This window comes from Somniosus microcephalus, chromosome 10 (genome assembly GCF_052327205.1).
Source record: "Somniosus microcephalus isolate GS21.2 chromosome 10, FLI_Smic_1.0, whole genome shotgun sequence".
Lineage (NCBI taxonomy): Eukaryota > Metazoa > Chordata > Chondrichthyes > Squaliformes > Somniosidae > Somniosus > Somniosus microcephalus.
This window is the reverse complement of record NC_140996.1, coordinates 159,305,525-159,328,985: the sequence shown is the minus strand read 5'-3', so window position 1 is coordinate 159,328,985 and position 23,461 is coordinate 159,305,525. Positions and strand designations below refer to the sequence as shown.

At 44.3% G+C, this 23,461-nt stretch overlaps 1 protein-coding gene across 6 annotated transcripts in view; it reads right to left on the bottom strand.

The window, feature by feature from the left end:
- Positions 1–23,461, bottom strand: part of dync2h1 (dynein cytoplasmic 2 heavy chain 1) — a 996,931-nt gene that overhangs the window by 664,076 nt on the left and 309,394 nt on the right. For all 6 annotated transcript variants that reach the window (XM_085999037.1, XM_085999042.1, XM_085999039.1 and 3 more), the window contains 6 exons: positions 16,944–17,098; positions 13,371–13,508; positions 7,088–7,201; positions 4,318–4,478; positions 2,690–2,813; positions 2,331–2,452 (listed from right to left, as the gene is read on the bottom strand). In XM_085999037.1, the coding sequence (XP_085855163.1) occupies positions 2,331–2,452; positions 2,690–2,813; positions 4,318–4,478; positions 7,088–7,201; positions 13,371–13,508; positions 16,944–17,098 (814 nt within the window). The remainder of the gene's footprint in view (positions 1–2,330; positions 2,453–2,689; positions 2,814–4,317; positions 4,479–7,087; positions 7,202–13,370; positions 13,509–16,943; positions 17,099–23,461) is intronic.

The following is a 23,461-nucleotide window of genomic DNA, read 5'->3' as shown; positions in this document are numbered from 1 at the left end:
TTGAACCAGGGTTGGTCCCCTGGCTTGGTGGTAATGGTAGAGTGAGGGATACGCCGGGCCATGAGGTTACAAATTATAAATTGTGGCCCACAGCGCCTTATGGATCCCCAGTTTTGAGCTGCTAGATCTAATAGGTCTAAGAGCGTTAAAAAAACAAGCCTGAAGGCTTTGTGTCTTAATGCGAGGAGCATTTGTAATAAGGTGGATGAATTGGCTGCGCAAATAGAGGTAAACGAATATGATTTGGTTGGGATTACGGAAACGTGGCTCAAGGATGGCTAAGACTGGGAACTCAATATCCAGGGGTTTTGATATTCAGGAAAGATAGGCAAAAAGGAAAGGGAGGTGGGGTAGCATTACTGGTTAAAGAAGGGATTAATACAATTGTAATGAAGGATATTAGCTCTGATGATGTGGAATCTGTATGGGTAGAATTGAGAAATACTAAGGGGAAAAAAACATTAGTGGGAGTGGTATATAGACCTCCCAACAGTAAGGCAGAGGTTGGGGATGGCATGAAAAGGGAAATTAAAGAAGCGTGCAATAAGGGCACAGCAGTCATCATGGGTGACTTTAATTTACATATAGATTGGGCCAACCAAATTAGTAACAATACTGTGGAGGAGGAATTCCTGGAGTGTTTACGGGATGGTTTCCTGGACCAATATGTCGAGGAACCAACCAGAGATCAGGCCATCTTAGACTGGGTATTATGTAACGAAAAAGGATTAATTAGCAATCTTGTTGTACGAGGCCCCTTGAGTCGGAGCGATCATAATATGATCGAATTCTTCATTAAGATGGAGAATGAAGTAGTTGACTCAGAGACTAGGGTCCTCAATTTAAATAAAGGAAACTACGATGGTCTGAGGAGCGAGTTGGGTAGGATTGATTGGTGAAATGCACTCAAAGGGTTGACGGTGGATAGGCAATGGCAAACATTCAAAGACCGCATGGATGAGCTACAGAATTTGTTCATCCCAGTTTGGCATAAAAATAAAACAAAAAAGGTGACTCAACCGTGGCTAACAAGGGAAATTAGGGATATGGGGAGAAGGCAGGGACAGGATACTGAATTTGGATGATCCTAAATCAGGTAGTGAGTTAAATTCTGTAATCTAGTGTCTGACTTCTGATTATTATATTTATAAAATCCCTTGGGCTTCCCTCAAGAGTTAGGAGATTACTCACCCTTCCCTGCTTAAGTTATAACCTTGTAACTCAATATGTATGTAGCATATGGAATTATCCAGTAATATACCAAAAATTATTTAATGGCAAGCATTTTTATACACCTGCAGCAACAAAGTGACAAGGAGGTTATGTTTGTGAACATTATTTAGCACTGTATTAAAATTCTGGAAAGCTGAAAATGGCAAGAGACCTAGTGCTTTTATTAAATCTTGATTTAAAATTTCATGCACAGTATACAGCATTTAACTCAGGTAGTGAGTTAAATTCTGTAATCTAGTGTCTGGCTTCTGATTATTATACAGGTAGACTATCCTTTATCCGAAAACCTCAGGACCAGCCGAGTTTCGGATAAAGGAGAATTTCGGATTTCGGAAGGTGGGTCGGCGGGGGTCCGCGGGGGGGTCGTGCGCACGACTTACGCTGACGCTCAGCGTAAGTCAGTCGGGGTCGGCGGGGGTCAGGGCCGGCGGGGTACACGGGGGGGGGGTCGGCGGTTGTCGGGGCTGGCGGGGTCCGCGGGGGGGTCGGCGGTTGTCGGGGTCGGCGGTTGTCGGGGCTGGCGGGGTCCGCGGCGGGGTCGGCGGTTGTAGGGGCCGGCGGGGTCCGCGGGGGGGTCGGCGGTTGTCGGGGCTGGCGGGGTCGGCGGTTGTCGGGGTCGGCGGTTGTTGGGGCTGGCGGGGTCGGCGGTTGTCGGCGGGGGGTCGTGCGCACGACTTACCCTTTATCCGAACTTCCACAACCGGAGCCCTCTAAAAACCGAAGGTTTTTTCGTTCAGCGTAAGTCGTACGCACGACTTACGCTGAACGAAAAAACCTTTGGTTTTTAGAGGGTTTCGGTTTTCGGAAGTCCGGATAAAGGGTAGTCTACCTGTATTTATAAAATCCCTTGGGCTTCCCTCAAGAGTTAGGAGATTACTCACCCTTCCCTGCTTAAGTTATAACCTTGTAACTCAATCCTGGACATCAATTATTCTTTATGTGATTAATAGTAAGCAGGTGTTAGACACCATACTGATCTCCACTACACTTAGAACAAATACATACAATAGAAAATATTTTAAAAGGGATGAGAATAAAGCCACATGATTTGCAAAATATGTATAGAGAAATTACTGACATGATCTTGAATTACTCACTCAACTAAGGCAGCCTGTTCTTTTTCCAGAGGTTGAATCTTCTCCAATACATATGAATATTTCACATTAGCTCGGACCCATGCAGCCAAAGGAGCAGCTGCAGCACTGGCACGCTTGGCATTCTGTAAATTCATAGCACATTTATCAAATTTCATATATAAAACAAACAAACGATAAATTGAGCCTCAGATCAATGTATCTGCAGGAAATTCTAACTAAGACCTTCATGGTTCATTGTGCTGCCAAGGAAATTTAATGAACAAACAACTTTGATTGCAATTTTTATCACTCAACTGTCATTCATTTAATTGTCTCTAATAAACTGTCATAAAACAATCTCCTGTTATTATCAATTATACCTTTGGGTCAAATGAAGCACCGTTTTTCTGCAAAAGTCCTTCTACACTCTCTCGGATTTCTCTGCTGATATTCCAGGCATCAAAGGTTGCAATCTCTTCTCTCACTCCCCGTTTTGCCAAGAAACTGTGATGGTCAAAATTAAAATCCCACGTTAAAATGCCATGTCATTTTCAAATCAATCATTGACACTACATTAGATAACCTACTTTGTAAATTATATTTTATTTATATATTATATTTTTTTGCTGAGGAAACTATTTATATCAAGTTACAATTTTTTTTAAAGTATATTGAAAGTGTACATTTAACCATTTGCTAAATCCAGACCATTCCATCTACGAATGAAATGGAAGGCAACTGTTGGTTTTAGTTATTACTTCATTGATTTATACCAGTGGTTTTCAAACCTTTCTGTGTGAAGGACCTCCTGCAAATACTGACATACTCCTGGTGACCCTGTAAATACTGAGAAACACCCTAGGGCCCTTTGCAAAAATACTGGGACCCTCAAAGGCCCCTTGCCCTATATTAGAAAAGGTTTTGTCAGGTACGATAAGGAAAATTAATTAATTAATATATACAACTACAGCTGGTAAGTCAACACATATTGTAAAACACAAAAATCGGATGATGTCATGAATCCCCATAAACCAAATCTACTTATCAGTAAGCCTAATTTGGAATATACTCAGTCATGCAAGAGTCTAGGAATTTTTCATGTTGGTTTCAGCTATAAATATATACACATTGGCATGAGAACCATCTTGTCTGGATCTTCTGGTAACACTTGTGGATAATGCTAAATGACTCAGTCATACCAGAGACATAAAAAAGCTGGTTTTATGCTCGTTACTAATGTGCTTCAGATCCAAGGTTAGAAACACCTTCAGTTAGAACTGATACATATACTGCCAGTGTAACACAAGACCAGAAGTTCAGATTCAATTCTAATCTGTGTCAGTCGGTTAATTACAAGTAGTGGGTGTTACAATTGGCTTCATCATCCCAGGCTATGGAGGGTAAAAATCAACCTGGGGTCCTGCTCCCGACCTCTATCTGGTGATCACTCTGACGACCAACTTTGGCAGGAAGGGGCCAAGATAGAGGAAGAAATCAGGGAGGGGAAGGGGATATACAATAAAAAGTATACACAAAATTAAACAAACAATAGTTTCGCAACCATTTTTATCAAAGGACTAATGTTAATGAAGAATAGAGAGAAAGAAAACTGTCCCCAAACCTTACATTAATTGATACAATCTTGATTACAGACACCATGAGAACAGTTGCTGAAACTGCAAATGCTACACTTTGGTAGCGAAAAACATTTATTTGAGGATGGAACCAAGTTACATTGATACAGGAAGATACTGGAATTTTTGAACATCATTTGATCTAGTGCACCTCATCTAGCGTTACACTACCATTGGATGAAAAGAGGAAAATTGTTATACTCCAAAATGTCCCTCAGTTTAACTAATTCTACACAGGCACAAAAATTAAAAGGCTTTAATTATCATGAAGCATCGTTATCCCTCAACTTGCTAATCACCACATTTGTTCTGTCAACTATGCAACATTCTGATTTACTTAACACAGTATGGGTTACAAACTCATACATTCGCACCTTTTCATGCTGACCCACGAAGTGTCAAAAATACCCATCAGCCGTAACACTCCCTCCAAAATATCTCTGATTACATCAGGTGGCATTCGCAGTGAGCGGATTTCTGAGAGTGATTCTGGCTTTATATTTCCTACCGCTCGTTTGGCTTCATCTACATGAGGCTGAAAGAGAAAAAATGGAATCGTTGTCACTGCCTCTCACCAATAGCTCAGTGAGTACATGTAATAAGTGGTGTAATACTGAGTCATACAGTCAAGGAAGTACATGTCTTGGGTTAAATCATTAAACTGCATTGAGTAGCTAATCTAAATGAGGCTGACAATGGGGGTTACAATTGGCCTCAGTTTCCTGGAATACAGAATGGTTTCTGCTCCTTATGTCTACTGAGCTGAAAGGATAATTACTAGTCCTAGCCCTTTTAGGGCTATCCCGGATCAGGCGTATTCCTCAGACATTCACTTTCAACGAAAGTTTGAGGTAGCCGAATCCTAAAGACACTTAATTGGTCTAAAGGTCCGGACAATCTCTCCCTAAAGGAAAGGAACAACCTGAAAATGTTACTGTCCTCCAAATAGCACTTTTAATAAGTTTAGCTAGACTGTAAAGTTCCAGATATTATGAGGGTCTGGAAAACTCCCCCAGAATTCTGCAACTCCTCACCAAAGAGTGTACAGAGATTGAGTTTGCGAGTTTGATACAGAAGTATTATGTGAGACAATTCTAAAAATATATAGATTTATTAAAGAACCGACATATAATTTACAGTTGGTGAGTCAATCGCAACACGAACAGTTCCAAAAAGAGAAAGTTTTACAATCTTATCAGAGATCCTTACTCTCAAATCTTAACTTCGCTACAGTTTTACAGGTCTTAAAGTTGATTCAGGATATCCACCAAAATCAAATACAGTACCTTGATCCCCGAGGTACAAAGAGTTGGAGACTTACAGAAATGGTTCTGAAGCCGAGAATCGCTTTGCCCCTTTAAGCGAGTCTATTATCCCATTTGAGAGTTCAATATTTATACCCTTTTCCAGTGGTGTTTCCTTTAAGGTTTTCTGCTGATGTAAGCTAATTATCTCTAGTCATTTTTCTGCTGACCCCTGCAGTTCTTACAGTCACCTCAGCTGGTAGCACTACAGAATTATGTCCCTTCTCTAGGCGTTCTAAATTTATCATAAAAAACGGGGTAACAGCAGGTGCGCTTTACTTGGTATCATTTTTATGAAGGCAGATGTTTGTTACTTTTATGTGCTCCTTTACGAGGTGTAAATTAGAACACCTTGTACCGGGTAACTATTGTCTTGTTCCCAAAGGTTTAGACTTCAGGAGCCTTTAACCTTCTGTTTCAATAAGGTTACTGATTTAGCGTCAACAACTTATCTTATCTCAATAGCCAGAATGCTATCACAGCCTTTTCATTGTTAGGTTTCTAGATTTCCAGACCCAGTTTGTCATGTTCTAAAAAGGCCAGAATTCTTTCATAGAATGGTGTATTTTTCTGAATAGGTTATATTGCTTATTCCTTCACAGAGCAACCCTCCACGGTCTCTAAATTGTCAGACTGCTTGTCCGACATCCAGTTCTGGATGAGCAGAAATTTTCTCCAATTAAATATTGGGAAGACCGAAGCCATTGTTTTCTGTCCCCGTTCCCTAGCCACTGACTCCATCCCTCGCCCTAACATCTGTCTGAGGCTGAACCACACTGTTCGCAACCTTGGTGCCATGAAATGAGCTTCCGACCACATATCCGCAGCATAACTAAGACCGTCTATTTCCACCTCCGTAACATCGTCTGTCTCCGCCCTTGCCTCAACTGCTGAAACTCTCATCCATGCCTTTGTTACCTTTAGACTTGACTATTCCAACACACTCCTGGCTGGCCTCCCACATTCTACCCTACGTAAACTTAAGGTCATCCAAAACTCGGCTGCCGATGTCCTAACTCGCACCAAGTCCCATGCACCCCTATGCTCGCTGACCTACATTGGCTCCCAGTTAAGCAACGCCTCGGTTTCAAAATTCTGATCCTTGTTTTCAAATCTCTCCATGGCCTCGCCACTCCCTATCTCTGTAATCTCCTTCAGCCCCACAACCCCTCCCCCGAGATATCTGCGCTCCTCTAATTCTGCCCTCTTGAGCATCTCTGGTTATAATCGCTCAACCATTGGTGGCCGTGCCTTCTGTTGCCTAGGCCCTAAGCTCTGGAATTCCCTGCCTAAACCTCTCTTTCCTCCTTTAAGACAATCCTTAAAACCTACCTCTTTAACCAAGCTTTTGGTCATCTGCCCTAATTTCTCCTTGTGGCTTGGTGTCAAATTTTTTTGTCTTATAATACTCCTGTGAAGCGCCTTGGGATGTTTTACTACGTTAAAGGCGCTATATAAATCCAAGTTGTTGATGTTGTTGTTGTAGTAAATGTGCATGTGTGATGTTGGGTTTATAGGCTGAATGGACAGCAGCACAGAAATAGAAAAGGATTGTGTTAAAATAGCAAGTATTGAATAGAACTTAAGTTCAAAATCCTGAACCATTTTTAAATTATTTTTGCAAGGGATTATCTATTCTATACTATAATTAAAATAATTCTGGGAAAATGAAGCTCTGACGCTAACAAGTATAATAAAACTGGTTGATTTATTTTTCAGTTACACAGCTCTTTTGCATTTTGTTATTTCTTGCTTTATAATCCATTTTAGTCTTTTTTGATAGCAAACCCTTTTAATCTTCTGGAAATAGGAATACAGCAAATAATGAAAATAACTTTACCTGGACCTGTTTAAGCTCATTGTCAATTACACTTTTACGCTTTTCAATCTTCACCACCTCCTCAGCTATCTTCTGTTTGATGTGTTCCATTTCAGTTTTCTGTTCACTCGCATTCTGTCAAGAAATATAATATTCAAACTTTTGCATTAGCTTCAGTCATCATTCCTAAAGTAATGTAGAACTAAAAGATACAGATAATAAAAGTTATCAAACAAGCAATACACTTGTGTTCCATTTACACCATGATAGTACTAATTCTCACCCAACTCTAATATGTCATATTTAGATTTCTCAACTTCGGGAAATTTTCCAAAACAGTCACTTCAAAACTTCCATTTTGTTCTTTATTTTAACATTTCCCTCATCTCTCTTCCATTTCAGGTGCATAAAATGTTGAGGCCCTTATGGAACATGAGGAAGAAGAGGGCAGCCTTCCTGAAGACATATCATCACTTGATATAATCCTAGCAAGTACCAGCTCAGAGGCTGGCACCACAAATACTTTAGAATGTAGGCTAAAGGAGAGGACTCCAGGCGGTAAATCACCGGGCACGTGTACAGGACCTAGGGCAGAGTGATAGGATGGCACAGAAGCCAGCTTGGTGGAGGGCAAAAATGGAATCCTAACCCTGCTGCAGATGATTCAGATGATGACTTCAAGGGCCCAGACTACCGAAGAGATGACCATACACCAAGAAATGCTGAGTGCACTGACCTGCCTGCCAGCGAGCTAGCATGCAATGGGTGATAGCATGGAGTAGTCCAGCTCAAACTTGTGTCAGGGCTTCGAGCAAAGAATGCAGTTAACCTGCAGTCCCTCGGATCCGAGGATGACTTGCTTCCACATTAAAAATGAGTTTGTCGGTGACTGATGAGTCCAATGCGGGACCTACAGTCTCTGTCACAGGTGGGGCAGACTGTGGTTGAAGGGGCGGGTGGGTGGGGTGCTTGAGTTGACGTGCGCTCCTTGCGCTTGGCTTCCGCTTGCTCCCGGCGAAGAGACTCGAGGTGTTCGGCGCCTTCCCGGATGCTCCTCCTCCACTTTGTGCGGTCTTGGGCCAGAGATTCCCAGGTGTCGGTGGGGATGTGACACTTTTTCAAGGAGGCTTTGAGGCTGTCCTTGAAACGTTTCCTCTGCCCACCTGGGGCTCTCTTGCCGTGCCGGAGCTCCGAGTAGAGCGCTTGTTTTGGGAGTCTCGTATCAGGCATGCGGACAATGTGACCCATCCATCGGAGCTGATTGAGCGTGGCCAAAGCTTCGATGCTGGGGATGTTGGCCTGAGCAAGAACACTGATGTTGGTGCGCCTATCCTGCCAATGGATTTGCAGGATCTTGCGGAGGCACCTTTCCAATGCTTTGAGGTGCCTGTTGTACATGGTCCATGTCTCTGAGGCATACAGCAGGGCGGGTATCACTGCTGCTCTGTAGACCATGAGCTTAGTGCCGGGTTTGAGGTCCTGGTCTTCAAACACTCTCTTCCTCAGACGACTGAAGGCTGCACTGGCACACTGAAGGCGGTGTTGGACTTCGTCGTCGACGTCTGCCCTTGCTGTCAGTAGGCTCCCGAGGTATGGAATGTGGTCCACGTTGTCCAAGGGCTTGTCGTGGATTTTGATAATCGGGGGGCAGTACTGTGTGGCGGGGTCAGGTTGGTAGAGGACCTTTGTCTTACGGATGTTAGTGTAAGGCCCATGCTCCCGTACGCTTCGGTGAAGGTGTTGATGATGGTTTGGAGTTCGACCTCCAAGTGAGCGCACTCGCAAGCGTCGTCTGCATACTGCATCCCTGGTATCATCCTGGTAAATCTCCTCTGTACCCTCTCCAGAGCCTTGACATCCTTCCTAAAGTGTAGTGCCCAGAATTGTACACAATACACCAGCTGAGGCCTAACCAGAGATTTGTAAAGGTTTAGCATGACTTCCTTGTTTTTGTATTCAATGCCCCTATTTACAAAGCCAAGTATCCAATATGCTTTCTTAACCATCTTGTCAACTTGCCCTGCCACCTTCAAAGATTTGTGAATATGCACATCCAGGTCCCTCTATTCTTGCACCCCCCTCAAAATAATACTATTTAGATTATACAAAAGCAAAATGCTGCGGATGCTGGAAATCTGAAATAAAAACAGAAAATGCTGGAAATACCTGACAGGTCAGGCAGCATCTGTAGAGAGAGAATCAGAGTTAACGTTTCAGGGCGATGACCCTTCCTCAGAACTGGAAAAAGTTGGAGATGTAACAGGTTTTTAAGCAAGTGTAGGGGCAGGGAGAGCGGGGACGGGAGGAAAGAACAAAAGGGAAGGTCTGTGATAGGATGGACGGCAGGAGAGATTAAGAGACAAAAGGGATGATGGTGCAAGGCAAAAGCAGATGGTAATGGGACAAGTTAAGAAACAAAAAAGGACTCTAGATGAAGTGCAAATGGCAATTCATTTCAAGGCGGCGATTCACCACCACTATCTCAAGGGCAATTAGGGATGGGCAATAAATGCTGGCCTTGCCAGCGACGCCCACATCCCATAAAAACAAATTTTTTAGAAAGGCAGACTCATCAACAGCTGCCATGTGAGAGAGAGAAAAAAAATGATAGAGGCAGAGGTTATGGTCTGAAATTGTTGAACTTGACGTTGAGTCCAGAAGGCTGTAATGTGCCTAATCGAAAGATGAAGTGCTGTTCCGCGAGCTTACGTTGAGCTTTGCTGGAACAGTGTTGGAGAATTAAAGTGACAGGCGACCCGAATCTGCGTTTGGTTTCCCCAATGTAGAGGAGACCGCATCATGAGCAGCGAATACAATATACTAAATTGCAAGTAGTACAAGTAAATCGCTGTTTCACCTGGAAGGAGTGTTTCGGGCCCTGGACAGTGGGAAGGGAGGAGGTAAAAGGGCAAGTGTTGCATCACCTGCGCTTGCATGGGAAGGTGTCGGGCGAATGGGAAGGGGTGTTGGGAGTGATAGAGGAGTTTACTAGGGTGTCGCGGAGGGAGCGGTCCCTTCGGAATGCTGAAAGGGGAGGTGAGGGGAAGATGTGTTTCGTGGTGGGATCACGCTGGAGGTGGCAGAAATGGCAGAGGATGATCCGTTGAACGTGGAGGAAGGTGGGGTGAAAAGTGAGGATAAGGGGAACCCTATTGTGGTTCCGGGAGGGAGGGGAAGGGGTGAGAGCAGAAGTGCGGGAAATAGAACAGACACGGTCAAGGGCCGTGTCAACCACGGTAGAGGGAAATCCTCGGTTGAGGAAAAAGGAAGACGAAAGCACTAGTATGGAAGGTGGCATTGTCAGAGCAGATGCGACGGAGACGGTGAAACTGGGAGAATGGAATAGAGTCCTTACAGGAAGCGGGGTGGGGGGGGAAAGTGTAATCCAGGTAGCTGTGGGAGTCAGTGGGCTTGTAGTGAATGTTTGTATCCCCAGAGATGGAGACAGAGAAGTCGAGGAAGGGAAGGGAAGGGAAGAGTCGGAGATGGACCATGTGAAGGTGAGGGAAGGGTGGAAATTGGAAGCAAAGTGAATGAAATTTTCTAGTTCAGGGCAAGAGCAGTGATCTATTTAGATTATACTGCCTCTCCATGTTGTTTCTCCCAAAGTACATCACTTCACACTTACCTACATTAAATTGCATCTGCAATGTGTCTGCCTATTTCACCAGTCTGCCTATGTCCTCCTGAAATCTGCGACTATCATGCTCACTATTTGCTATGCTGCCAAGTTTTGTATCATCCGCAAACTTCAAAATTCCCTAAACCTAAGTCCAGCACATTTATATATAACAAGAAAAGCAACCCCAGAGGGACTCCACTGCATACTTCTCTCCAGACAGAAAAATATCCGTTACCACTACTCTCTGCCTCCTATCCATTAACCAGTTGTGTTCCCAAGTTACCACCATGCTTCTATTTTCCAAGTAAGTCTGTTATGAGGCACTTTATTAACAGCCAAAATTTTCCAATGAAGGTTTTTTTTTAAAACCAGCAATAATCCATTTAAAACAACTAGGTTACTGTCAGCATTATAATAATGGAAATGAGAAAATCGAGTCCTAAAAAGCAAACGCACTCGTAAAATTAATTAAAAATATATATTTTACACAAGTGTTCTATAAATATATCAATTATCAAAATTTTAAAGAATAAGTTTACTGTGTGCAGTGGAAGATTCAGATGATGGAGAAATGATACTCGGTATGGTGCAAACATACAGTGGAGGTGGAGAAAACCCCACTACCATGAGTCTTGAAACAGCACTACTACAGTTTGACATGAAACCTCATGAGGCCGTATTATTTTCCTTTGTATGATCGTAAATTCGATTGAATGAATGGAAGTGTTCTAGGACTTGGTGGATGAAATTCGACTTTGGCAGTAGCGCGAAACGGGCAATAGTGAATCGGCAACACATTTTACACCCCAACCAATTTTCTTTTCCATTGAAGTCAATGGGCTGCCGGTTCGCTATCACACATTTTGCGCATCGCCAAAGTCGAATTTCACCCACAGATGAGCCTCTAGAATGATGCAACCTCTTTCTGGCCTCAACCTTCAGATGACTTTTGAAAGCAGGGCTACATAGAAACATAGAAGATAGGAGCAGCAGTAGGCCATTCGGCCCCTCGAGCCTGTTCTGCCATTTAATGAGATCATGGCTGATCATCCAAATTCAGTACCCTTGTTCTGGACCGATGGACTATTTTATGTGCAGATAGCACCCTCTGGTGGTGGTTATGTGTTAGCAGTGTGTTTGTATGAAGCAGAGGTCATTTGACCTTTGTTCCTTTCTTCCTGTGTGAGGTCATTTGACCTTTGTTCCTGTCTTCCTGTGTGAGGTCATTTGACCTTTGTTCCTTTCTTCCTGTGTGAGGTCATTTGACCTTTGTTCCTTTCTTCCTGTGAGAGGTCATTTGACCTTCGTACCTTTCTTCCTGTGTAACCTAGGAAGTAGAATCCCAGGAAGTAGAATTCCAGGAAGAACCTGGCAGTAATGGAGGATTCCATGAGGGTTTCACAATCCAATGTAATCTGATTTCATATGTTAGGCCAAGCGCAATATCTGTGAGTATCTTTGTTTGTTAGCATAATAGCAACGTTGTCAGAGTAGTATTTTGACAATAATATGTTTATAAAAGGTTAATATTTGATAGTTACAGAAGTTAGTCCAAATGTTAGTTAGTTATACAATTAGTCTATTCTACTGTTGTAAATATGTTTATATCTTATATAATATCGAATGTATAGTACTCAGTTTATGTACAAAACATACTTTATCTTTGTTTACAGTTTCACAAATTTGTTCAAGTAAAGCTTCAAAACAGCAAACGGTTTCACGAAGAATTATTTTTGAGTAAGTGTTTAACTTGCTGGATAACTAGATAGGAGTACATCTAGCGCGGCCAGTACAACCCTGTCCCTGCTTTCTCCCCATATCCTTTGATCCCTTTAGCCTTAAGAAATATATCTAATTCCTTCTTGAATATATTTAATGAATTGGCCTCAACTGCCTTCTGTGGCAGAAAATTCCACAGGTTCACCACACTCTGGGTGAAGAAATTCCTCCTCATCTCAGTCCTAAATGGCTTACCCCTTATCCTTAGACTGTGACCTCTGGTTCTGGGCTCCCCCGCCATCAGGAATATCCTTCCTGCATCTAGTCTGTCTAGTCCTGTTAGAATTTTATAAGTTTCAATGAGATCCTCTCTCATTCTTCTAAACTCTAGCGAATATAAGCCTAATCGACCCAATCTCTCTTCATACGTCATTCTTGCCATCCCAGGTATCAGTCTGGTGAATCTTCGCTGCACTCCCTCCATGGCAAGAACATCCTTCCTCAGATAAGGTGGCCAAAACTGCATACAATACTCAAGGTGTGGTCTCACCAAGGCCCTGTACAACTGCAGCAAGACATCCTTGCTCATGTACTCGAATCCTCTCATTATGAAGGCCAACATACCATTGCCTTCTTAACCGCCTGCTGCACCTGCATGCTTACCTTCAGCGACTGGTACACAAGGACACCCAGGTCTCGTTGCACTTCCCCTTTTCCCAATCATTTGCCGTTCAGATAATAATCTGTCTTCCTATTTTTGCCACCAAAGAGGCCTGTGGCCAGAAAAGGAACCTTTCCTCAATAAGAGGTTACTTTTTAGGAATAGGATGCCTTCAGCAACCAACTGTGTGGAATGCTCTTACTGCTGCATTATTGTATTATTAGAGAAATCAAAAATTGTTAAAAGGTTTGGCATACTCAATCATTCCAGATCCACAGTACAGCTCACGCAAAGTATAATACCTGCATTGATACTGTGATCTCTTGCAGAGCAGCATCAGCTTCTGCTTGCTTGGTTTTCAATAGTATGCTCTGCGCTGCTGCCTTTCTCTTCAGTTCATCAACAAGTGCTTTGGCTTCATTTAGCTTAGAAACTCCAGCCTGTATCAACACATATCGAACAAAATTAGAATTTTGGCTTTGTTTATTGTAATGCGGTGCAAGTGAGTTTCTTTTAATTAACATATTTAAAGTAGCCTATTAATATGGAATTGAAGATAAAATTGTCGTATTTTTCACAAATTTCTACTCCAGCGTCTTTTCAATTGGTAAAAATACTGAACTTAGAACTACAGTACTTATAACCAATTTTAACCAAATTATTTGCTAAAATCAACTTTGATTGTGGACAATGACAGACGGACCTCATTAATGTGGGATGATGGTATCAGGCTGCCCATCACGAGGATTGATGATGTTCATACTATAGAAATAATGATCTTAATAGAGCCACTAAAAGTTCCAGTTAGTAATAATCACCAGCTGATTACCAGGTAATTAGTAGGTATTGGAGGTACAAAGTGGATTCACAATTTTCTTAAATACATGGACCATCATGGTTAGCATAAATGCAAGTTCTTTATTTATGGATCATCATGTAGTTACAGCAGCACATAACTTTCAGAACATTGAATTCTTCCAAAGCGTATAGGCTTGTATTAGCACACTATCAGTTATGTCAGGCATGATTTGAACCAATAAATAGGTTTTTGCATGCCACTGAATTCAACAACTACCACATCCCAAAATATTTAGGGGCTCACTAATATGTCATTCGCATAAGTAAAAAATTGTATATTACACCACTGCAAATGACAGTAACCCAAGTATTTCATTTATGTCGAGTCTACCAATAATTTTATCATTTGTAATAGCTATGTAAAGGTTAGTTTCAGAAAAGTCAGAGTCATTGGGCTGGATTTTCATTGAGGAGGCGGGACTACAACTTTCGGGGTTGTAGTCCCGCCTCCATCGAGTTCTAGCCAACCCACGCGATTTTGACTTGATTGACCTTGTTGAGCCCGCCCAGCGGGCTCAGCAGGCCAATTAATGGCAATCCGGCAACAGGTGACATCACAGATTGATATTTCATCTGTCAAGGCCTTTTGACAGATGAAATATCAGCATTTGACAGCTCTTTGAAGCTGTCAAACACTGACAATCTGTACTCCAGGTTAATTCCTTCCTCTCAGGCTGATTTAGACATCTCTCCAGAACAGAAAGCTGAATGCTGGAACTTTTGACAGCTCGCAGCCATTCTGCTTTCTGTGCCGGTGAGATGAGGGACTCCCGAGACCTGAAGGAGGGAAGGCTGTAAAGGTAAGTAAAACCTCTTTAAACACTTTACACACACCAAACACACTTACCTCTGAACTCATGCACCTATCACTCACCTGAACACCGGACATCTCGACCCCTCCAAGTCCTTCATCCCCACGGCCCACCTCGCTAACTTGGCATGGTTTGGAGCCGTCGGGAATCCCATACTTCACCAATGAAAATAGGGATTAGGCTAAAACCTGTCTGTTAACTACCTGTTAACAGGCAGTTAATTGGCATTAATCCCCTTCCCGCCTCAGGGAGGCGGGTCCCAGTGCGGGTCGGGTACCTGCCTCCTTTGAAACTGGCATGGAGGCGTGTTGGGGGCGGGATGGGTTCGTGCCCCCCGATCTTGGGATTTTAACCCCCCACACGCCTCCAATCCCGCCTCCACAGCCCAATGAAAATCCTGCCCATAGAGTCATAACGACACAGAAGGAGGCCATTCAGCCCATCAAGTCCGTGCCGGCTCTCTGTAGAGCAATCCAGTCAGTCCCATTCCCCCGCTCTAACCCCGTAGCCCTGCAAGTTTATTTCCCTCAAGTGCCTATCCAGTCTCCCTTTGAAAACATTGAATGTCTCCGCTTCCACCACTTCAGTCGGCAGCAAGTTCCACGTCCTCACCATTCGCTGCGTAAAAAAGTTTTTCCTCACATCCCCCCTGTATCTCTTGCCCAAAACCTTAAATCTGTGTCCCCTAGTCCTTGTACCATCAACTAGTGGGAACAGCCTTTCCCCATCTAGCCTATCCAAACCCGTCATAATCTTGTACACCTCTATCAAATCACCCCTCAACCTCCTTTGCTCTAATGAAAACAAATCCAGCTTCTCCAATCTGTCCTTGTAGCTAAGACCCCCATCCCCAGAACCATTCCGGTAAATCTCCTCTGCACCCTCTCAAAGGCCTTCACATCCTTCCTAAAGTGTGGTGACCAGAACTGGACGCAATACTCCAGTTGTGGCCTAACCAGCACTTTATAAAGATTCAGCCTAACTTCTCTACTTTTGTACTCAATACCTCTATTTATGAAACCCAAGATCCCATATGCTTTGCTAGCCACTCTCAGAATATGTCCTGCCACCTTCAGGGACCTATGCACATTAACTCCCAGGTCCCTCTGTCCCTGCACACTCTTTAAAACTGTGCCATTAGGTGTATATTGTCTCTCCGTGTTCCTTCTGCCAAAATGCATCACCTCACACTTCTCTGTATTAAATTCCATCTGCCACTTGTCTGCCCATTCTGTTAGCCTTTCTATGTCCTGTTGCAGTATCATCCTCAATGTTTGCCACATCCCCAAGTTTGGTGTCATCGGCAAATTTAGAAATTCTACTCTGTATTCCAATATCCAGGTCATTTATATATATCAAAAAAAGCAGTGGCCCCAGCACTGACCCTTGGGGAACACCACTGTCTACCATCCTCCAGTCTGAAAAAACAGCCATTTACCACAACTCGCTGTTTTCTGTCCTGAAGCCAATTCCTTATCCAAGCTGCCACTGACCGACCTATTCCATGAGCCTCAATTTTGTTAACCAGCCTTCTATGAACTAACTTCCATTGATTTTGAAGCATTAAAAAAAATTAAATTCAGTGATTCTGCAGTTTGCTATGAAAAACATTTTCTGGAAGCTGTGTTACAGACAAGTATATTTTAAAACATGCACATAAACTGAGAGCATAAATACTGATGTGTTATTATACCATACATAAAATGATGCAGAGGACCAGCAGTTTATGGAAAGTAAACCATCACTACATAGCAGATGCGTAACTTACAAATGCCAGACACGTGACTGAATTAATTCGGTTACAACGCATGTAGTTTATTTCCCCTAAAAGGACCAATCCTCATGCAAATTCCATTGGTGCAATTTTTTTAATATATTAAAGCTTTTAGCAGAGTGAAGTTGTCAAAGCAATTTGAACAAAAATTGTAACAGCATTTTCTGTAGCATGTACTTTACAACTAACTTTAAGTAATAAAAACAGAAAATGCTGGAAATACTCAGCAGGTCAGGCAGCATCTGTGGAGAGAGAAACAGAGTTAACTTCAGGTCAATGACCTTTCTTCAGAACACTAATTTTAAGGTTTAGCATAGTCCAACAATTTATTGTCGACAGATGAACTGAAAGTGAGAGATTTACTGCTGCTCTAGTCAAGGCAGATTTTATAGTTCCTCACTGGTTGAATGCTACTGATCCTCCTAATGTACCTGTAAGTGACTCTGCCGTTTCATTAGGTCAGTTTTCTTAGTATTGTATATTGAGCTGTATACATCCAAGAAAATCATGTATCTGTGTGGAGTAGCTCCATATGCTCTGCAAGACTCATGAATCATCAGGAAAGACTTAGTTAGATCAGCATCACCTGCAGATAAAAGCACAGCATCAGCAAGTAACATTTCCATTTTGATGATATACACCAGATTATGCATCTTTTTAAAACAGTGACAATGAAGCTGTGTATTGTAATCTTCTTTAATTGAGTAGTCTACATAAAACAGCTTATTGGAAATACATTTTAACTATCTCAAGCATGCACTACACTGCTTTTTGATAATGCATTTATATTTCAAGAAATATATAGTAATCCACATAAGTTTAAAACAGTACTTGCTTTGAATTATCGGGTAGCTTTGTACTTAAAATACTCGCTTCATTTTACTATAGCACCCAACCTAGTTGCTAATCTGAAAAAAACTGCGTCCATCCATCCATCACTGAATCTCATTATTGGAGATCTGATTTGTCCAAGCTGCCACCTAAACCTCGGCTCAGGCACAAATAGTTAAAGTTTGCTAAAGGAGGTAAACTCAGCACAGAAAATGAGGCGACTCCGTAGTTTCACAAAGTAAACCTTTGGGCTCTTCTGACAGAATATATCTGGGATATGCGACCAAGATCCTGAGATAATATAGTTTTCTAAAGGAATGTTGTTCAAAATGTCCACAAAATACAAATTCCAATATGGCGCAGCTCCAGATGCCACTGCCCAGCCTCAGCTCAGCCAGGCACTGTGCTGCAGCTTCAGGCTATATCAGGCCCCACTCACTGGTCAGCAGGCCACTCAAGAAAGCTGTTATGTAATATAGATAAATAGAAACAAAGCATCAATGGCTCTGGGTCCATGCAGAAATTTGACAAGATTCCTATAATAGACCCATCCATCACTGACTACAAAAATATTATGTATTTCCACTGCCATCACAAAATCAGAACAGAAAATGTAACAGTGAGACTTGATGATCATCAGCAAACCTATTAACTATAATGATAATGATATACTGTAGGAACGGAGGTTCCTAGCTGAAGAATTGAAATCGACGCAGAGAATCAAAAACAATAAAATTTAATGAACAAACGAATTTAAACAGTAAACTGCTGGATACAATGCAAATAGGTCTGGTCTGGTTGAAAGCCTCTCTAGAACAGCTAGAAGGTTCCGAGCACTGACGTCATCACGTTCTTCCCACTGTTGGGGGGTCACGTGACGGGCGGCATGACGTCATCACGCGGAGTAAAGGAAAGAAGCCATAGTATAGTTAACAGATACATTAAAGGTGCAGCCGCCGGTTGCACTACATTGCTGTTGGGAGCAGTTTAGGATTCAACAAAGGAGGACAAAGGGATTAATTAAGAAGGGGAAAATAGAATATGAGAGTAAGCTTGCAGGGAACATAAAAACTGACTGTAAAAGCTTTTATAGATATGTGAAGAGAAAAAGATTGGTGAAGTCAAGCATAGGTCCCTTGCAGTCAGAATCAGGGGAATTTATAATGGGAAACAAAGAAATGGCAGACCAACTAAATTCATACTTTGGTTCTGTCTTCACAAAGGAGGACACAAATAACCTCCCAGAGATGCCGGGGAACATAGGGTCTGATGAAAGGGTGGAATTGAAATAAATCAGTATTTGTAGGGAAATGGTGTTAGGAAAATTGATGGGACTGAAGGCCGATAAATCCCCAGGGCCTGATAATCTACATCCCAGGGTACTTAAGGAAGTGGCCCTAGAAATAGTAGATGCATTGCTGGTCAATCTTCCAGAACTCGATAGACTCTGGAACAGTACCCATGGATTGGAGGGTAGCTAATGTTACCCCACTATTCAAAAAAGGTGGTCGAGAAAAAGTGGGGAATTATAGACCGGTAAGCCTGACATCGGTAGTGGGGAAAATGCTAGAGTCCATTATAAAAGATGTAATAGCAGAGCACTTGGAAAGCAGTGGCAGGATCGGACAAAGTCAACATGGATTTACAAAAGGTAAATCATGCTTGACTAATCTACTGGAATTTTTTGAGGATGTAACTGGTAAAATAGATAAGGGAGAACCAGTGGATGTGGCGTATTTGGACTTTCAGAAGGCTTTCGATAAGGTCCCACATAAGAGATTAGCGTGCAAAATTAAGGCACATGGGATTGGGGGCATGGTATTGACTTGGATAGAGAACTGGTTGGCGGACAGAAAGCAAAGAGTTGGAATAAACGGGTCGTTTTCCGAGTGGCAGGCAGTGACTAGTGGGGTACCGCAAGGTTCGGTCCTAGGACCCCAGCTGTTCACAATATATATTAATGATCTGGACGAGGGAATTGGATGTAATATCTCCAAATTTGCAGACGACACAAAGCTGGGTGGGAGGGTAAGCTGTGAGGAGGATGTCGTGAAACTCCAGTACGATTTAGACAGGTTGGGTGATTGGGCAGAAAAATGGCAAATGCACTATAATGTGGATAAATGTGAGGTTATCCACTTTGGTGGCAAAAACAGGAAGGCAGGTTATTATTTGAATGGCAATAGATTGGGAGCAGGGGAAGTGCAAAGAGACCTGGGTGTTCTTGTGCACCAGTCGCTGAAGGTAAGCATGCAGGTGCAGCAGGCGGTTAAGAAGGCAAATGGTATGTTGGCCTTCGTAGCAAGAGGGTTCGAGTACAGGAAAAAGGATGTCTTGCTACAGTTGTACAGGGCCTTGGTGAGACCGCACCTTGAGTACTGTGTGCAGTTTTGGTCGCCTTACCTGAGGAAGGACGTTCTTGCCATGGAAGGAGTGCAGCGAAGATTCACCAGGCTGATACCTGGGATGGCAGGAATGACGTATGAGGAGAGATTGTGTCGATTGGGCTTATACTCACTGGAGTTTAGAAGGTTGAGAGGGGATCTCATCGAAACCTATAAAATTGTGTCAGGCCTGGACAGACTAGATGCAGGAAGGATGTTTCTGATGGCGGGGGAGTCCAGAACCAGGGGTCATAGTCTAAGGATAAGGGGTAAGCCATTTAGGACTGAAATGAGGAGGAATTTTTTCACCCAGAGAGTGGTGAACCTGTGGAATTCTCTGCCACAGAGGGCGGTGGAGGCCAGTTCATTAAATATATTCAAGAAAGAGTTGGATATATTTCTTAAGGCTAAAGGGATCAAGGGATATGGGGAGAAGGCAGGGACAGGGTACTGAACTTGGATGATCAGCCATGATCTCATTGAATGGCGGAGCGGGCTCGAAGGGCCGAATGGCCTACTCCTGCTCCGATCTTCTATGTTTCTATGTTTCTATAAACAATTGTCCTGAATCCCCTGGTGGCTCCGCCACATACGCCCCCCCAGAATTGTCTTTAACAGAGAAGGTAAGACGAGAAGGGGGTCTGACGAGTCTGTCCGACCTACTGCGATACTCTGGCAACTTGAACGGAGTGCTAGAAGACGAACTGGCAGTTGGCCGTGGTTGGGATGGTGCCGCAGGCGTAGGAGAAGAAGTGGCTGGCTGTGGCTGTACTGGACCGACGGTCGACGCCCACGACGAGGCGGTTGAGCGGTGACGACTGGCTTGCTCAGATCCAGATGAGCCGGTTTTAACCGGTCGATGGAGTTGTGGTCAGGCTTTCCGCCGACGTCGACTGTGAAAGACTTGTCACCTGACGAGATGACGTGGAACGGACCAGTGTAAGGCGGTTTGAGCGGGTCTCTGTGAGCATCTTGACGAATGAAAACGTATTCGGCACTCTTAAGCTCCACCGGGACATGGGAGCGCTGCAGGTCGTGATGAGACGTAGGCACTGGGATGAAATTCTTAGCCGCCTCTTGGTGGCTGACGAGCTGCGGACCAGGGTTCCATGTGAGGAGGAAGAAAATCGCCAGGAACTCTGAGTGGTTGGCCGTAAATCAGTTCAGCAGAAGAAGATTGCAGGTCGTCCTTGGGAGCCGTGCGAAGACCCAGCAGCACCCAAGGGAGCCTGTCCACCCACGAAGACTAGCACGCAGTGTAGCTTTAAGGGACCTGTGAAATCTCTCGCACAGACCATTTGCCTGTGGATGATAGGCGGTGGTGCGATGAAGCTTGGTACCCAAACCCTGAGCCACGGCATTCCAAAGTTCCGAGGTAAATTGAGGTCCTCGGTCGGAGGAGATGTCGGCCGGTACCCCGAACCGAGCCACCCATGACGAGATGAAGGCTCTGGAAACGTCCGCCGCTGTGGTGGCAACCAAAGGAATTGCCTCTGGCCACTGGGTGGTGTGGTCTACCACGGTGAGGAGATGCGTGAAACCACGAGAAGGGAGAGGGCCAACCAGGTCCACGTGAACATGGTCAAAACGACGTTCTGGAACTGGAAAAGTGGCCACTGGGGCCTTAACATGGCGTTGGATTTTGGACTTCTGCCAACTCACGCAGGTATTGGTCCAGTCACGAACGTCGAGATGCATGCCTTTCCAGACGGCCTTCTTTGCCATGAGTCGTTGTGAAGCCCTCATACCAGGGTGCGACAAACCGTGGATTGCGTCGAAAACTCTCCTGCGCCATTCGACTGGTACAATTGGTCGGGGGACTCCCATCGAGATGTCGCAAAGGAGTGTGGTCCCTGCGGCCTGAAAACTGATATCAGCCACTTGTAAGCTGGAAGGTGTGGAAGGCCTGCACTTCAGGGTCTGCCATCTGTTCTTCTGCCAAACCAACATAGTCGATTCCCAGGTGGACTGCGTGGACCGGGACACGGGAGAGACAACCCGCCACCAGGTTGTCCTTGCCAGACACATGTTGTATGTCTGTTGTAAATTCTGATATGAACGTAAGATGACGTTGTTGCCGAGCCGACCATGGTTCTGCTGTCCTGGCCATGGCAAACGTAAGTGGCTTGTGGTCTACGAAAGCCGTGAATGGGCGTCCTTCCAGTAAGAAGCGAAAATGGCGGATGGCCAGGAAAAGTGCCAACAACTCCCTATCAAAGGTACTGTATTTGCGTTCATTTTTTCGCAATTGGCGGCTGAAGAAAGCCAGTGGTTGCCACGTGCCGTTGACCAATTGCTCCTGTACTGCCCCGATGGCATAGTCAGATGCATCTGTGGTAAGGGCGATGGTTGCACCTGAAAGAGGATGTGCTAACATGGTCGCATCAGCCAAAGCGTCCTTAGTGTTGAGGAACGCCTGGTCCATCTGGGGTGTCCAACCGATGGGGTCTTTACCCGATTTACCTTTTAGAGCCTCGTACAACGGTTGCATTAACAGGGCCGCCTTGGGGACGAAACGATGATAAAAATTGACCATCCCCAGGAATTCCTGGAGAGCCCTGACGGTCTGAGGACGCGGGAACGAGGTAACTGCCTCCACCTTCGTAGCCAGCGGAACTGCGCCTTCTGAGGTGATTGTGTCCCAGAAAATCAATGCTTTGTAAGCCAAACTGGCACTTCGCCGGGTTGATAATAAGGCCATGCTGGCTGAGACGCGAAAAAAGGGTATGTGCTCTTTCTTGCTGGTACTGGCGATGAGGATGTCATCGAGGTAGACGAAGATGAACGGCATATCGCGCAACACAGAATCCATGAGAGGCTGGAAGGCTTGCGCTGCGTTCTTCAACCCAAACGGCATACGAAGGAGCTCAAAGAGACGAAAGGCATGATGACAGCGGTTTTGGGGACGTCCTGAGGATGAACGGGCACTTGATGATACCCCGGACAAGGTCTACTTTGGAAAAGATGGAATTCCCTGCCAGGTGGGCCGAAAAATCCTGTATGTGAGGAATCGGGTACCGATCTGGAGTAGTAGCTTCATTCAGGCGTATGTAGTCGCCGCATGGTCGCCATCCGCCGCCTGGTTTAGGAACGATGTGTAATGGTGAAGACCAAGGACTATTCGATTGTCGAATAATTCCAAGGCACTCCATGGCATTGGAACTCTGCCTTTGCGGCTGCGAGTTTACCGGGTTCCAGCCTTCGAGCCCGTGCATAAACTGGGGATCCTGTCGTGGTAATGTGGTGTGCCACACCGTGCCTCGCGACTGAAGAAGAAAAAGTGGGCCTGGTGAGCTCTGGAAACTCACCGAGAAGACGAGAGAACTTATCTGGAGATGGGACTGCACAGGCAACTGACCAAGACACAGCGGTGCTGCGGTGGCAGGGGACCGAAGAAAAGGTGGGCGCATTGATTAACCGGCAGTGCTGAACGTCGATGAGAAAACCATTGGCGCAAAAAAATCTGCCCCCAGGATGGCCTGTGAGACTTTCGCTATGATGAACTCCCAAACGAAATGCTGGCCGCCAAAACGCAACTGGACCCTACGCTTTCCGAACGTGCGGATGGCCCCACCATTGGCTGCCTCGAGGGAGGGACCGTGACCGCCGGATTGAAGATCGAGCTTCGACGCTGGTAGGATACTGCACTGGGAGCCAGTATCACAGAGAAAACGTCGACCTGACAGGGAGTCTGTGATATAATGGAGTTTCCCTGCGGAACCAACGGCCATCGC